Consider the following 18123-nt stretch of genomic DNA (forward strand, 5'->3'; position numbering starts at 1 on the left):
GGGGGGGGGGTTCTGTATGCATTCACATGCTCTCTCAAAAAATGAATTCCTTCAAACCATATATGTATAATCCATAGTTGTCAAGGAGTCACCTAGGTGACAAAAAGCACCTGCCTCAGTCCCCAAGGCTTGCCTTGGCCACCGAGTCCCCTCCTCGTGACTTGGGCAGTTGCCTTGTCTCCATTTCTTTTTTCTTTCAATTTTAAACAAATTGATGCTTTCTCTATTTTTTTTAGGGTAATTTACAACACCATCCCCTAGAGAATGCCACTATTAGAGAAACACCCCCTGCATAATACCAAATTATGGTCGTACCCCCTACCATTAGTCTCTGTTAGTGAATATACCTTAAATGCTGACATCAGCTGCGTTATTTTTTTTAAAATACCAACATACCCTCACAATATGTAAACTACCAAGTATGCTCTTATCATTCTTCTTATTCTTCTCCAAATCAAAGAACCAACCCCTGTTCTGAAAATCAACGATATTGGCCGAGATTTGTGGCGGTGATTCACGCCCACTGGGCCCTAATGGATGCATAGAAAAGCATGGGAAAGAGATGGTCAGAGTTCCAGCCATAGGGGAGACACCGACAATTGATGCAATTGGAGCAGGTGACCTCTTTGCAAGTGGTTTCTTGTATGGGTTAGTGGAAGGGCCGTCTCTCGAAGATTGCTGCAAAGTGAGCACCTGCAATGGTGGTTCTATCATCCGTTCGCTTGGGGGTGAGGTTATGCCAGAGAACTGGCAATGGATGTATTAAGCAAATGGAAGTAAAAGGCCTCCCGCTTCCTGATTTATGCAAGCCCTAAATATAGATCAAGGTGTTTGTGGGTCAATCAGAAGGATGATTTTGTCTCTCTTGGAAGAAGGCAGCTATTGTTCTTGCTGGCAACTTATAGAAGAGCATCTAGGCTTAGTGTCTTGTCCTTCATGTCTCACTCACTATTGTTCTTGCTAACAACTTATAGAAGAGCATCTAGGCTTAGTGTCTTGTACTTCATGTCTTGCACAGGAGGGCAAGACATGAAGAGCTTACTCTACGGCGTCTACGCCAAGAAAATGAGACTCTACGTGCCTAAGTGGAGTAACCTACGGAGAAATCTTATTCGTGAGTGCCACGACACTAAGTGGGCTGATCACCCAGGACAGCGACGCACACGAGCATTATTGGAAGTGGCATAATATTGGCCTCGGATGAGGGATGACATTGAGGCCTATGTGAGAACTTGTCTTGTGTGCCAACTAGACAAAGTGGAGCCACAAGCCAGCAACCACCAAGGGGATTGCTAGAGCCACTCCCCATACCAGAGAGGCCATTGGGAGAGTGTCTCTATAGACGTCATTAATGCCCCCCCAAGTCAGAAGGGTGCGTGTCGATAATGGTGGTGGTTGACAGGTTTTCCAAGTACGGCACGTTCGTGGCTGCCCCACGGGATTGCATAGCGGAAGAAGCAGCAAGACTATTCCTAAAGCATATTGTCAAGCATTGGGGTGTGCCACGATCCATCATCAGTGATCGAGATCCTCGGATCACCGGGAGGTTTTAGACAAAGTTGTTCAAGTTGTTGGGGTCAGCAGTACACTTCTCAACAAGCTTCCATCCCCAAATCGATGGGCAAACAAATTGCATCAATAGCTTGTTGGAGCTTTACTTAAGGCACTTTATGAGTGCTAATCAGCGTGATTGGGCCAAGTTGCTTGATGTGGCTCAATTCTCCTACAATCTCCAACAAAGTGAGGCTACAAATCAAAGTCGTTCAAGATTGCAGCGGGACAACAACCCTTAACACCACACACAGTGATGACATACTACATAGGAAAGAGTCCCTCAGCATTTAAAGTTGCTAAGGAGGGGCAAGCAAAGCTTGGTGTGGCTAAGCCATATTTAGACAAGGCCACTAAAAAGATGAAGAAATGGGTTGACAAACGGAGACGACCAGAAAACTTCAAGGTTGGGGACTTGGTACTCGTGAAGCTTCTACCTCAAAAATTCAAGTCCCTAAGAAAGGTGCACAAGGGGTTGGTACGTCGATACGAAGGCCCGTTTGAGATCACTAAGAAGGTGGGCAAGGTGTCCTATGAGGTAAGCCTACCTCCTAAACTCAAAATCTATCCAGTCTTCCATGCAAGCCTACTAAAGCCATACTATGGAGACAAGGAAGACCCAAGCTGTGGGACCTCAACAAGAGCACCAATGGCCGTCACCACTTCCTACGACGAGGATGAGTACATGACCTGCCCGAGTCATTCGGAGATCAGGAGTACCTCCTAGTAGGGAGTACTTAGTCAAGTGGAAGGGGCTACCAGAGAACAAGGCAAGTTGGGAACCCGCCGACTAATTCCAACATCATATACAGAGGTTCCACGAAGAGGACGTCACCGACCTAGATGGAGGAGTGTCAAAACCCGCCTAATAAAGGCCCACGGGCCAAGCTTCAAGCCCATGGACATAGTCCATTGGGCCAAGCAACCCCTAGAAACCAAGAATGTTCTAGAGAAGTTTTGTGTAGCTAAGAAAGAGGGAAATTCTAGAGATCTCTAAGACACTAGAATCCTCCCCTAAGGATGTGGGAAACTTCTGTCACCACAATTAGAAGGTTCTTAGCCATTAGATGTGTGACACTTGTACAAATCCTAGACATTATTTGTAACTTGGGATGCCTATAAATATAGGTGGCATCATTTGGCCAAGGCACCATAATGCAGGAGTAGATTACAAGAAATAAACTACCCTAGCAGGTTATAACCCCAATAACTTAGGACCCACAGAACTTAATAACGCACACAAGACCCAACAAAACAGATCCCAAAAATTAACAACCACCATGGGTGGAATTACAATCAAAGATACTTAAGAAATAAAACCATAAATAAGACTAGGAAACAATGAACTAAGTCCATCAAATAAACCCCCAAGGATACAATACCAATGCAGAAGCAAAACCAGCCCAAAACCCAACCCGATAGGACAGAGCAGACCTACTATAGAGCTAGAGAGAGAAAGGTGCGGCCAGGCATGTAGCACTCCAATTGAGCTACAAATTTGGTCGATTGTAGGGCCCACCAAAGGTACAAAAACCCCCAAATATGAAGAGCTTCTGACAGCTGGTTATGGAGTTATGTGCTTTCTTGTTTTTCAGACCTAGGAGAGAGAATGTGAAGAATTCTGCAGGAGCAGAAACTTGTCTTCTTCAGATAACACCTTCAAGAGATGATCGATTGATCTTCTTAGAGTATAGAACCAGTCCTCCAAAGGATCTGCAGATCCGATCTCAAACTGAGCAGCAATGAGGGTCAATTGGCTTCAAGAACATCAACTCTTTGGTTGGCTGATTCTGATTTTGAATGCTTTAACAGGTCTGAACTTCTAATAACAGTAAACAAAAAATAGCAAGGAAATAAAGTGATTAAAATAAAGAAGAAACAAGGGAAGTGGGAGAGAAGGTGGTTATCTCAGCTCGGGCTTCTCACCCACAGCTATCTCAGCTGCTCTAAGCAATTGATTGCAAATCTTCTTTATTCAAATCTGAAATTATGAATGCATAAGCTCCTCTATTTATAGAGGGCAGACTAGCAATCAAACTACAACTACAAGCTAGTTTCCAAATAGAACTAGACACTCCTAATACAACTAGGACTAGACTTTATAACTCCAACATGGAATAGGACTGACTAACTAACTAATAGTCCATATAGGACTTTACAACCAACCAATGGCCTAATGGGAATTTATTGAATTAAATAACAATTAATTAACTAATGAATTAAATCCCGATTTCTACCTTCTACCCATATTTTAGGTCCATTAAAGTGGCCCATTTCAAAGAAAACACATGGGATCAAAAGCCCAACACATACATAACCCAACCCAAGGCTTATTTGCAATAAAATAAGCTCATTAAGTGACTTATCTACATTACACCAAGCAAGTGAGCATTCAAGCATTGTACTCAAAGCTCTCTAGTGCAATACAAAGTTCTTTCACTTAAACTCTCTAGTGTTCACTACTTTTCTTCCCAACTCCCTCAAGGAGAATAGTGAGGATGACTTAGTACTAGTGAGAATGCTAAGTGCCAACGCAATCACTTAGAATCTTAGACAGGTCTAAGGTAGTGACAACGAGCAACCATTTCATCCAAGGAGTTTTGACACCACCTGAGTAAGGTGCATAAAGTTTTGGCCGCAGTGGTCCATATCTTGAGAATGGTGGACTCTACTTTAAAGCCTACCATGCCACACTTGTATGTTGTAGTGGGCATGATGATGGACTATGTCTATAACACGATGCCACGTGGCAACTGGACTTTCCTGAAGATTATCACCCTTGGGAGCTTCAACTTATGCATCCACTGCATAAGGCCAATATGTATTTTTACATATGAATTTGGACCTTATAGAAGTAGTGAAGCAAGTGGTTGCCAAGTTGGACACTACAGGCTGGTTAACAATGAGATGACTTTTGTAGTTCATTAGGAATATAAGAAGTAATTACTCCAAATGGGTTCCTAACGTTAACAATTTCCAAATGGTTATAGATTAAAAGTTTAAGGGATGCCTTAGGGAGTTTTGAAGAACTTGTTTCAGTGGTTAACTTGTGATATACAAATAACATGTTTTGTTGTTGTAATGGAGCTGAATGGTGGCTGTTGTATAGGGGTGTGCCAAAAGAATTAAGGAAGATAGCAATCAAAGTTCTCTCTTAGACATGTTCCACCTCCAATTGCGAGCGAAATTGGAGTACGTTTTCTCTCATCCACTCCATGAGGCGGAATTGATTGGGTTCCCAACATCTGGCTGACTTGGTGTTTGTGCACTAATATAAGGCTGAATATGCATTACATACACCTTATTATGGAGAACAAGGACTAGATCGAGCCTGCCAAAATTTTCCACTTGGATTCAAATGAGGATGGTGGAGTGGGTGGAGTGGGTGAGGGCTATAGTCATATAGGAGGGCCCAAGGTTTAAAGTATCGGTATCGGGTATTGTAGCAAAAGGGTAATTTTAAGAGACGTATCACATCGTACCGGAGAGAAGCAAGATAAGCTATAGATGAGGATAAAATAGTCAAGAAATGTACGAAAATGCTTAGGACATGAAAAATATAGTTTTGAATCATAAAATACTTTAATATGTAAAATATAACGAAGTACGACAAGGCAGGTGCATTCAATTGATTATATATAATGGATGAGGTTTCTTGAATGTACAAATTTTTCTAAGGTATCGTATTAGTACCTTAAAGATACGATATGTATCAGTTAGTACTGACAGATATGGTGGGACACTTAAACCCTTGGGTGAGTCGGGGATGGATTAGTCTAGGGGTAGGCTTGATAGCCGATTAGAAGGGTGTTGGTGCGAACAAGGATTTCTGCAGCCTTGATGGTGGACTAGGGGACCTGAGAACTAACAAGATTAAAGTACAGATTTGATGAGCTCCGGACGGCCGGTGTAGAGAGAAGATTTCCTTCCAAAGCTGGAGTGAGTGTTTCTTCTCACACACTATGAGGTGGCATGCAATTGTCATGCAGTCAGAGAAAAATGCATGCCAGTTCCATCATACCATGAGTGGATTTGATCCAACACTTCATAATATGTATTAGCAAACAGTATTGTATTGTTGAGAGACTTGGAAATTGGGTTTCTAAGTTAAATGTACTTTGCAGTTTGTACTATTTCATAAATAATTAATCAATATTATGTTTCTTCATTCATGGTGCATAATTTACTTGTGTACTTGCCTATTCTGTCTTCTAGTTCTAGCAAAAATGTGTAGAATAGGCAATATTACATAGATATAAAATAGGGTTTGACGTTTACTACCAAACACAGGTACAAATGCAAAACACCACTTTGTGTGACTTTTCTTGCAATACAAAGGTTTTTGTATGTTTATATAGGCTAAAACAAGGCTTCCTGAAGTATTGGAGCCTAACATGGATGTTTGCCCGCTGATACAGTCAACCGAAACAATCTTCCAAAAACTACAGTATTTCATCAACGATCAGCAAAATCTCTGTATTCTACTCATTTCGGTCTAACCAAAATGGCCCACCGAAACAAGTTTTTAAACCTTGGTTATAAAGACAGAACTTAGGTTAAGAAAAACCCAAAATAATTGAATTTGAATTTCTAGCAGCTAGGTTTTAACAATAAAAAATAATCAGATGCTCTACTAATGATAATCAGTTTTAACATCAACTGCCTAGCACAGTTGGTGAGCTGTGGTGCGCAAAAAGCCCACGATTACCAGGAGTCTCAAGTTCAAGCCTCCTGGATGTTATCTACTTCCCCTCCCTACCTATCAAATAAAAAAGAATGATACTCAGTTTTAGGAACAATCTGGAATCAAACTCGGGTCAAGAAAAGCTGACAACCAGCTGAGGTTCTCAATTATTGGGCTTAGTTAAAATTTAAAGTATACATAGAATTATGATAACAAACCCACTGAAGTGTAATTACAGATGGAAAAAAAATGCCTTTGCTTTGCTCAACAGTTCAATATTAATATACAACATCAACATATTCTGGAATCAAATTTTAAGCATAAACCTCATCAATCAATGTAAAGGCAGATTGGTTTATATTAGTTTTTTGCCTCTCAAGTTGATGTGATTGTTCATCAAAGAGGTCAGATAGGACCACTTATTACAGTATTTCCAATTGATAAGAATATGCATATTTAGTAAGTGAACTGATCTACCTAAGCTAAAAGTTGAGCCTACTTCCCTGTTAAGGGCAGGTCTCTCTCTCTCTGTTTGCAGTTTGCTATCTTTACTTTTACAACAACAAACAAAATCAGCCTTATCCCAATTTAATGGGGTCTACAACTTCAACAACAAACCCAGCTTTCTTTACTTTAAAAAAGGGAATATGTTTGCAGCATGCCAAACTTAGATCCCTTCCTGTCATTTCTTCGCTTTTTGGCCATGTGGACAATAATTTGGCAGGTTGATAATTGGGTAATGGAGGAATACCTTTATAAGCCACAGTCGAATCTGGTGGCCTACTAACCATATAGGATATAGCCCACATTGCATCTTGTACTTTATTCTTGATTTTTCAATGAATCTGCTTTTATACAATTTCAAATACACCACCATGTCTAGATTTGGTCCATGCCTTGATCATGAAGTAAATACCTTGTCCACAAATTTTGGAGGGCTAATTGAAGTATCAAACTGCCAAATGGCAGTTATACAAGCCTGAAAGTATGGTTTCCAGGTCATGACAGGACACAGCCACACTCCCTTAAAAAAAAAAGCAGCATTATAGAGGATTGTAGGGAGTGATGGTCAAAGCTCAAAGCACTACAATAATCTCAAACTATGAAAGCATAAAAAACTTCAGAAATCAAGAGTGTCCGATTAAATAACTGAGACATTCTGTTAGTATTTAGCATTATTTAAGCCTTGGGATAAGAGAGGATCTGACCTCAACACCTCCATTCGCTTTGATAGCATCTGATAGTAAGGATATCCCTTTTGCAGTTGCTTGTGCTCTGGCAAGGATAGCTTCTGCTTCTCCTAAAGGATTGACAAATGACAAATAAGATTATTAGAGAAGAATGAAGCACATTAACAACAGGAAATTTTCTATAACATAAAGATAATAATAATAATAAGAATAATAATAATAATAATAATAATAATAAATAAATAAATAATATCATTGAAAGCATTGTCCCATACTCCCAGCTGTTTCAGTTTGGCTAACATGGAATAAAATTAAGGCATCACAGAGGATAAGAAGACATTTAGAATGTTGCAATCGGACCAAGAAGGGTCTTTCCTCCCTTGCCCCCCCCCCTTCTTTTTTCGAGTTATAGAAAGCATATCAGGGTTGAAGTTAACAGGATTCTTAAATAGTGACCTAATATTGACAACGGAGTAAGACAAAAGGAAAATGGCTACCACAGCAAAACAATTTCTCAAACTTGGACTAAAGTCTTCTTTATTCTGTAATTGGGCTTTTAATATAATGATTTCATCCTCTAGGATTTCTACTTTCTTAGTAACTATCTTATCCTGTAGTTTTATTATTTTTTCATCTATCTTTGGAATGATTTCTGATTTATCTAAACAATTCTTACATCTTTCTTCAAAGCATTTTTCACATTTATATCTTAATGCTATCCATGGATATCCTCTACATTTCTTACATGCTACATCATGTGATCCTGATCCATTTTTCCATCGATGATTATCCTCTATGCATGTATCTGTTAATACACATATGTTTTCTTCTAAATATTGTTGCATAACACTTGGTATCTCTTCTTCACTATCTCTTTTTTCAATGTTTGGATTATATATCTCTATAGATACAATACTGTATATTGATTCTGTATCACTTAAATCATCTTCAACATCTATCAAACAGCATTTTGAATCTTGTACTACTAAAGATCTCTTTGTATCTTCATTTATTCTTCTTGGACACTTTGATGCTAAATGATCATCTTTATCACATATAAAGCATCTTAGTTTTCTTTTGTAGATTCTATCTGGATCATACATCCTAGCATGGTGATCTTTATTTAAAAATGGTCTTCTTGCATCAGATCTTCTAAGATAATATTTCTTCTGGGGTCTTATATAGTTATAATTATTTCTTTTCTGGTATCTAGGCCTATATTGGGGTCTCTGTGGTTTAGGTCTTATATTTTGTTTTCTTCTATAGATATCTTTCCCTTCTCTTCCATATATCTGGGGTACATATATATCTTTACAAAAATTATATTGTTCTTTTTGAAATTGTTGTTGAATTTGTATAGTTATACATTTTTCTTTTAAACATTTTATAATGTGTTGTATCCTGATACCTATATTATCATTTTCTGGAATGTCATTTATAGGATGCCATTTTTGTCTTATTTCTTCTCCTAGTTGTCCTGGTAGTTTTTGAAATAATTTATCTTTTATTGATTGGGTAAAGTAGTTACCACTTATACTTGCAAAATAATAATATTCTTTTAAGAAACTCTTTGCATACCTATAATCTGTTAAAACTAATCTTTCTAGCTGTGCTAAAGCTTCAGTTTGTTGTTCTATTCGAGAACTATTAGGATCTCTTCCTGTTGCTAACATATGTATCTTATTAACAAAATTATATGGATTTGGTCCAAATGTTTTTAATGTTCTAAGTTCTTCTGGATATTCTACCTTATATCTTTCCCAATTTGCTTTCATTGTTTCTCCTAAAAATGTTTCCAAATATTGGTATAATTCATCAGTTTCTTGTGGTTCTTTAAATTGTAAACAGTCATTTAAAACTTTGCTTTTCCATATATCGAGTACTGAATCTAATTTTTGAGGATCATGATATCCTATGTTTAATATTTTTCCTGATTCTTTTCTATCTGCAAATACTACTGGTTCTTCTATTGGTAATTTTTTCCCTCTAGGTTTATAGAATTTAAAATCATCTCTTGGTTGTTCTAATTCTGTTGGTTCTAATTTCCATCTTGGTCTATTTCCCCAAGCCATGTTTGGATTATTAGGTCCATATGGTCTTGTTTGATCATAGGTTACATCATTCATTGCTTCAATATTTTGTAATTCTTCTATATCAGATTCTAAACTTTCGTTTATATCTTCATTAATTAATAATCTAGGATTTATTTCACTGGTTTCACTGGTTTCATCAGTAATGTTTTCTTTCTCAGCTAGTTTTCTAATTATAAATCTGTCTCCTCTATCAATTAATTCTTCATTTTCTGTTATAACTTGTGATTCTATTGCTAGATTTTCTAGTTTTATTTTATCTTCTTTAAAGAGTTCAACACCTAGTTTTCTTTTAAATAATAATGTACTGATTAAATTATATTTATCATGTTGTTTTAATATTTTTATATCTTCCTGTGTTATTATCCTATCTTCCATTATCACTGTTGGTTTGATTTTCTAATTCTTTTATTAATCTATTTCGTTCTTCATTATCAATAGTGTCTGTTGTACTGCTTTCAGCTCCTGGTCTTGTTTCATAATCTAAAAATCTTAACCTATAGTTATTGTTGCTATCTTGATATATCAAACTGTCTCTTGGTACATAAACTATATTGGAATCTTTATCTTCTGTTATTTTACTTAAATTCCATTCTTGTCCTGCTAATATCATTGGATCTATTTCTGGAGGTTTTAATAATTTACTATACTTAGATCCTATTCCTTCAATAACTTCTTCAATAGAGATTTTGTAATTTGTTGTAGAATTATTAGTTATTTTTCCTATCAATCCTATACACATCATTAAATTATCTCCTTTAAACGAATCATATCCTTTTGTCATAACTTTTATTTTTATATATTTTGGTAATTCTTTTATTTTTAATTGAAAATCTGGTGCTACATAGTATAATGCTTTATTATTTGATAAATCCACTTCTGTCATAGCTAATAGGGCTTGTCTTAGCTGGGATTTAAGATCCCATCTTTCATCTATTAAACAAATTAGAACTTTCGTTCCTACCTTTTTTCTAGCAAATCCTTTAATTCCTATTATAAATAATCCTAAATGGAAATATCTTTTATTTGCTAATAAAAGTTTTCTAATTGATTCTTGACTAATTACATCAATGGTTTCAACTTCATCATTTGATACTGACAAAGTTATTTCCTGATATCCTGAAAATAAACTAGTATCTCTTAAAAAACTATTATGTGCATATATTGGGGTCTCTGTGGTTTAGGTCTTATATTTTGTTTTCTTCTATAGATATCTTTCCCTTCTCTTCCATATATCTGGGGTACATATATATCTTTACAAAAATTATATTGTTCTTTTTGAAATTGTTGTTGAATTTGTATAGTTATACATTTTTCTTTTAAACATTTTATAATGTGTTGTATCCTGATACCTATATTATCATTTTCTGGAATGTCATTTATAGGATGCCATTTTTGTCTTATCTTTCTTCAAAGCATTTTTCACATTTATATCTTAATGCTATCCATGGATATCCTCTACATTTCTTACATGCTACATCATGTGATCCTGATCCATTTTTCCATCGATGATTATCCTCTATGCATGTATCTGTTAATACACTAACATAGCTATGTCCCATCAGTAATTAATTTTTCCAACAGTAATTAATTTTTCGTTGAGATTATGGGGGAGAGGGAGAAAAGTATCACTTCAATACAGACAGTCAGACAAATAGAAAATACTACAGTATTCTGTGTTCTTGTCGCAATTAGGAGGAATCTTTGACAAACTTAACAGTAACTCCTTGTGGTATATACGAAGTTATGAACTGCAAAAATTATATTAGAGGAGCCATTTAGGCCCTCAAAGCTATAAAGTCTCAATAGAGTTAGAATGCAAGGATTGTGATTAACCAAGTGAGAAAGAGAGAAGAAGAAGAAGAAGATAGGGTTGAAGTAGAAGAGGAAGAAGGAGAGGAATAATGGTAGAATGTGTTTAGAGTATTGCCTCTCTAACACACACACACAAATATATATATATATATATATATATTACTTCACTAATAGATTACAAGTAATTACATACACCTCCCTAGGGAGGTAAAAAGGGAAAAAATAAGAATTACAATATAACATCACTAATGACAAAACTAGTTCCCAAACTACCCTTAGAGCATAATCTCTAACATCTCTCATTCTCCCCCTCAAGTTGGAGAATAAATGTCATACATTCCCAGCTTGGACAACAGAGTACGAAACTGATGATGAAGAAGCCCCTTTGTGAAAATATTAGTCAGCTGATCTCCAGTCCTCACAAAAGGTGTACTTATGTAACCAGAGTCAATCTTCTCTTAAATGAAGTAAGTGTCTGTCCACCTCTATATGTTTTGTTCTGTCGTGCTCCACAGAGTTGTGAGCTATAATTATGGCAGCCTTGTTGTCACAATAAAGTTTCATAGGTGCCTCAATATCAAATCCCAACTCTTGGACCAGCCTTCTCAACCAGAGGAACTCACACACTCCATGAGCCATAGCTCTAAACTCTGCCTTTGCACTAGATCGAGCCACCACAGGTTGTTTTTTGCTCCTCCATGTGACTAGGTTGCCACCTACAAATGTATAATAACCTGATGTAGATCTCCTGTCAGAAACTAAACTAGCCCAATCTGCATCAGTGAAGCCTTCTATCCTCATGTGTTTATGCTTGACATAAACTGGTCCTTTCGCTGGACAAGACTTCAAGTACCAGAAAATGCGATAAACAGAATCCAAGCGTCTACTCTTGGGAGCATTCATAAACTGGCTCACTACATCCATTGCACAAGTAATATCTAGACGAGTCAAGGACAAATAAATAAGCTTCCCAACTAGCCTCTGATATTTCTCTACATCAACAAGGGAAGGATCATAATCTTCCCAAGTTTATGATTCTACTCAATAGTAGAACTTGCATGTTTGCAGCCCAACATTCCTGTTTTTTTCAATAGGTCTAAGACAAACTTTCTTTGGCATATATTTATGCCCTTTTGGATCTAAACACTTCAATCCCCAGGAAGTACTTTAGGGGTCCCAGATCTTTGATTTCAAATTATTGGGCTAAGTAGGTCCTCAGCTTGGCTATCACAGCTCTGTCATCTCCAATCACCACAATGTTGTCAACATAGCTTAGTGAACAGGGTGTGATGGGGCATTACCTGGCTTAGTGAACAGGGTGTGATCAGCCTGACTCTAGGAATAACCATTCTTCAGAATGGCCTTTCAAATCAGGCTTTTGGGAACTATTTAAGACCATACAGAGCCTTTTTAAGAAACACCTTTTCTGCAGCTGAAGGGAACTTGAAGTCGGGAGGAGTTTACATATACACCTCCTCTTTTAAATCACCATGTAGGAAAGCATTCTTTACATCCAATTGATACAATGAACAGTCTTTATTTGCTACCAGAGATAAGAGAACTCTTATGGAGTTATGTTTAGCCACAGGAGCAAATGTCTCCTGATAGTCAATCCCATACACTTGGTTGTATTCTTTTGCCACCAGCCTTGCTTATATCTCTCAATAATACCATCTGACCGATACTTGATTGTGTAGAACCAATTGCATCCAACTGGAATTCTCCCCTGGTAAGATCAACCAATTTCCAAGTACAATTTTTCTCGAGGGCCATCATTTCCTCAATCAAGGCTTGCTTCTACTTAGGGTCACACATAGCTTCAGAAACATTTTTGGGAATAAAAACAAATGAGAGAGCAATAGTAAAGGCAACACCTGTAGGAGAGAGAGTCATAGGAAATAAAATGGGTCGTAGGATTAGTACAAGCTCTCTTTCCCTTCCTAGTAGCAACAGGAAAATCTAACTCAGATAAAGGAGAAAGATATTACCTAACTAAGAAAGGTGGATGTCAGGAATTGGATTCAAAGAGGGCTCTTAGCAGGTCTTCTTGCTCCTCCTTGTGTGCACAATATCCACCTTTTCATTACCAAAACCTGAACCACCTCTTGAATGATCACTAACATCAATAATATCCACCTCTTTGTGTTTCCCAATGTCAAGCATAAAAGGGGAAATAGGTAAGGGGAAAAGAAAAGGGATTTCATCAGTAAACTTTTCACTCCCATTATTTTCCCCTTGGAAAGGATGCAGATGGGGTGCAAAAAAAATGTGCAGACTCAAGAAAGGTGACATCTTTAGAAAGAAGTCTTCGTCTGGAAGAAGGATAATAGCACTTGTAACCTTCGGTAGTGGAGGAATAGCCAAGTTGAGAGCCTTGGGGTCCAATTTAGTCCGAGAAGATTTATTAATACAAACAAAACAAATACACCCAAACACTTTGGGGGAAAGAGAGAAAGAAGACTGAGGAGACAAGGTAACCACGGGACTTTTGGAACTAAGAAGTTTTGTTGGCATACGGTTGATTAAAAAAGTAACAGTAAGGAGAGCATCCTACCAAAAGGTTTTAGGAACATGCATACCAAAAAGAAAACTCCTACTAACTTCCGTCAAATGGCAATGTTTCCTCTCAGCTACCCATTCTGTTGGGGTGTGTCAACACAAGCCAGCTAATTGATAATGCCATTATCCATAAGAAAAAGTCCTGAAAACCACCATATATATACTCCCCCCCTTTGTCAGATTGAACAATTGTAATCTTGGTGTCAAACTGTGTACATATCATATGATAAAAAATTTTAAAGGCATCATAAACATCACTCTTATGCTTCATCAGAATAGTCCAAGTAGCATGGGTAAAATCATCAACAAATGAATAACGATAACCAAGAGGTAATAGTAGAAGGCCCCTAAATATCAGAGTGCACAATGTGAAAAGGAACAGTAAATCTATTACCATAATAAGGATAAGAACAACAATGTTTGGCAAAAATACATGGTTTACAATGAAAGAAATGGGGACTAGGGAAAAAAGTAAATAAATGAGATAATTGTTTCCTCATAATAGCAAAAGAGAGATGTCCCAAACGTTGGTGCCACAACACACATAATCCACAAAATTGTTGTCAGTACGTCCACACACATAAGACTGAGCCATAGCCAAAAAAGCTGATTGTGGTTCAAGTAAGTAGAGCCCTTTCTCCTCATGCCCACTACCAATCATCCTCTTCGTAACCAAATCCTGAAAGAGACAATGAGAAGGGAAAAAAGTGACACAACAGTGTATAGATTTTGTTAGGTGACTCATAGATAAAAGATTAGTGGCAAGGTTAGGAACATGAAGAATAGAGTCAAGTGAAATGGAAAAAGTAGCAGGAATGCTACCCATATTAGAAATGGAGGAAAGGGAACCATCAGCTATCCTGACCTTATCTTTACAGAAACAAATAGAGTAGGAATCATAATAATTCGATGTACCAATCATATGATCTGTAGCACCAGAATCAATAACCCAAGATGGAGTTATGGAAGGAGCAGATGAGGAAACCTGCAAGGCTGAAGCTGAGGAATCTAGCCCCCCAAGTTGTGACATAACCCTGCGGAATGCTGCAATATACTCTCTAGTAAGGAAGTTGTGCTTTTCCTGTATGCTAGAAGTAGGCCCTGTAGTATCAGTCTCAGTCTGAACACTGTGGACTTTAGCTCTCCCTCTATGACTACCACGTGCACCACTAAGATCCACCACGTATACCAGGAGGATGGCCATGAAGAACTCAACATCTCTCTTTGATGTGAACAGATTTCCCACAATTATCACATGTCTGTCATCTCCACGAGGTGGCCCTTGACCTCTAACAGCACCACGCCAATTTCTCTGAGAGCTAGTAGTAAGAGCTGACCGCTCAAAAGGGGGTGTAGATTCTATAGCAACCCGCCTAGTCTCCTCACTCTGCAGATAGCTACACACTTCATCAAGGGATGAAAGAGGAGACCGGCCCAAGATTTGTATCCACATTGGCTCATACTCTGAATTCAAACCACCAAGCAAGATAGGAGCACACTCCTTTTCAAGTGTTTGGTAAACCTTAGCTTCATCTTCCGGATTGGATAATTGGAGGTCCCTATAGTGATTATACTCTTCCCAAAGACTAATGAAATTGTTGTAGTATTAAAAAATGGTCACATCCCTTTGCTTCATAGTAATGACCTTTTGGAATTGTTAATAAACCTTAACCGAGTCACCCACATGGTCAAAAGTTTTGGTGACACTGTCCCAAATGTCCTTTACGGTCTCTTTTCTCATAAACCTTCTTCCAATCTCAGGTTTCAAATAGAATATCAGCCAAGTCATAACAGCGGAGTTTTCAATCTCCCATTTTGGATATGATGGGTCACTTAGGTTAGGAGCTTTAATGGTACCTGTAACATACCCTAGCTTTCCCCTACTCTGCAATGAAAGCTTCACAGAATGAGCCCAATCCAAATAGTTGGTGTTGTCCAACTTCATAATAGAGATCTGAGTATTTTGGTTATCAAAAGCCACAGGAGTAGGATGAGTAGCACTACTCGATACATTGGCTGAAACATCTCTAAAGAGGGCTCCAAGTCCACTGTTTTCAGACATATTGTAGAGGAGTCACACACAAGATGAGGAGTACACACTCTACCCAAATTTTCCTCCCCAAATACTCAGAGATAAACCTAACAAGAGGTAAACACACAATACAGAAGAAAATCCAAAGCAAGGCGCCCTTAAGGGAAACAAGTTAGGACATAATACTTTAAGAGTCCAATCAATACATCTCACAAGCTAACATGGCCAGAATCCATCACAAAATGTACTTTGGAAGAAAACGAGATGAAAAAACAGGGGCAGCGATACCTTCAAACCTGTATAAAAATAAGTTATGAGCTCACAACTCAATCCTCCTAAGACCAGGGGCTTAAAAGCTCGGTAGGGAGGCCTTGGGCAATCCAAATGGTGTATACATTGCCAGATGAGAGAGAAAAAGGAATCCCAAAAAGGAGCTGGCTGTAGTCATTAAAATCCCCGATTTTGTTGCTGTGAGCTCCGAACAGCTTCAACGGTTCAACCTTCTAGTTCTTCACATAAAAACTCCTTTTGGATTTCCTTCAAGCTCATCCCATAAGTTTTTCAAGTTTTTCACATGATGATCTCTTCCTTGGAACCCCTTTGTAACCTAGGGTTCCAAAAAGAGGAAATAGAAGTGGGAAACTAGTAATCCGACTCTCAAACCAAGATCTTGTGCTCTGATACCAAGTTAGAATGCAAGGATTGTGATTAACCAAGGGAGAAAGAGAGAAGAAGAAGAAGAAGAAGAAGATAGGGTTAAAGGAGAAGAGGAAGAAAGAGAGGAATAATGGTAAAATGTGTCTTTAGAGTATTGCCTCCCTAACACATATATATTACTTCACTAATAGATTACAAGTAATTACATACACCTCCCTAGGTAGGTAAGAAAGGAAAAATAAGAATTACAATATAACATGACTAGTGACATAACTAGTTCACAAACTAGCCTTAGAGCATAATCTCTAACAACTCTAACAAATAGAAGGTGATAAATACCAGTAAAGATTTTAGCTGACCACTTGTTGGAGTAAAGACAGTTATCACATTCCAAAATTCATAATTTGACGAAAAGTGATGCAGTAGCAAACTTATTGATGGACCATTACAAAAACCCAGGCCAAGAAGAACTAGGTCCAAACCTGGCTTTTTAGTTCCATAGGGATGAGAAGTATCTTTTAATTTGGGTTGATTCTTATAATTTGAATTTTATTTATGGCATAAGATAACATTAGGTGAGTTTGACTGAATATGGAATACCTCTGGGAAAGAAAAGGAAGAGCAACATAAGTTTGGCAGGTAAGATTCCTGGAGAACACAAAGGAGGTTTTGCCATTCTGGAAAGCTCGTAGTTTCGACGAACTGCTGTTTGAGGAGCAAAGTTCAGAAGATCCCATTGAAGAAGACAAGGACATGGATGAAAATATCTGCAAATCCTGAAGAAGAAAGAAGGAACTTGTGGAAGCCATGGCTCTACCCGAAGCAACAATTGGAACTAAATCATGGTTTCATGAAGCCTTGACCCCAACCTTCAACATTTACAGTCTGAGATTTGGCCTGTCCCTGATGGTGGCGAATAGGCTTTTCAGCTTATGCTCATCAATCTCTACTCGGAAAGGGTAGAGCTAAGAAACGGACCTCTAATTCAATTCTCATTGTTCTTAACCATGAAGATGAAGAGCCGATGTCTCTACTCAGAAAACATGGAGCAAAGAAACTGATGTTCTCGAATTAACACTGAGAGGTAGGGGTGAATTAATGTCTTTAAAAACCGTCTTCAAATTCAAACCCTAATTCACACCACACTGTTGGAACCAACTTTTGTCAAAAACCCTAATTGGCCAGTGCTGACCAATTTTACCAATCAATTACAATACATATGCACGTCCACCTCACAAAAACACTGTGTGGCCAGGTCTACCAAACAGTGCACAACAACTCAGCAAACCACGCACTTTAATATGAAATATAAAGTAAGGGCATGCACAATACACCAGATATACGTGGTTTGGCCAAACTGCCTACGTTTATGGAGTAATGCCCACACCAGGCTCAACGTCTACTTAATCACTAGTGATTTTTAACCACTACAATGACTCAGGAAAAAACTATCCTGCTTCAACACTTGCCTACATAAGTGCACGGGTTACAACCCCAAAAGGAGTTCTAGCCACGACGACTCAGGAGCACCCTCTTATGCATCAA

The 18123-nt window shown here is 37.9% G+C and overlaps 1 protein-coding gene across 3 annotated transcripts in view; it reads right to left on the reverse strand.

The window, feature by feature from the left end:
- The window catches only part of LOC122081736 (stomatin-like protein 2, mitochondrial), a 63428-nt gene that overhangs the window by 8151 nt on the left and 37154 nt on the right, over nt 1-18123 (reverse strand). For all 3 annotated transcript variants that reach the window (XM_042648964.1, XM_042648965.1, XM_042648967.1), the window contains exon 7: nt 7444-7535. In XM_042648964.1, the coding sequence (XP_042504898.1) occupies nt 7444-7535 (92 nt within the window). The remainder of the gene's footprint in view (nt 1-7443; nt 7536-18123) is intronic.

This window comes from Macadamia integrifolia, chromosome 6, assembly GCF_013358625.1.
Source record: "Macadamia integrifolia cultivar HAES 741 chromosome 6, SCU_Mint_v3, whole genome shotgun sequence".
NCBI lineage: Eukaryota > Viridiplantae > Streptophyta > Magnoliopsida > Proteales > Proteaceae > Macadamia > Macadamia integrifolia.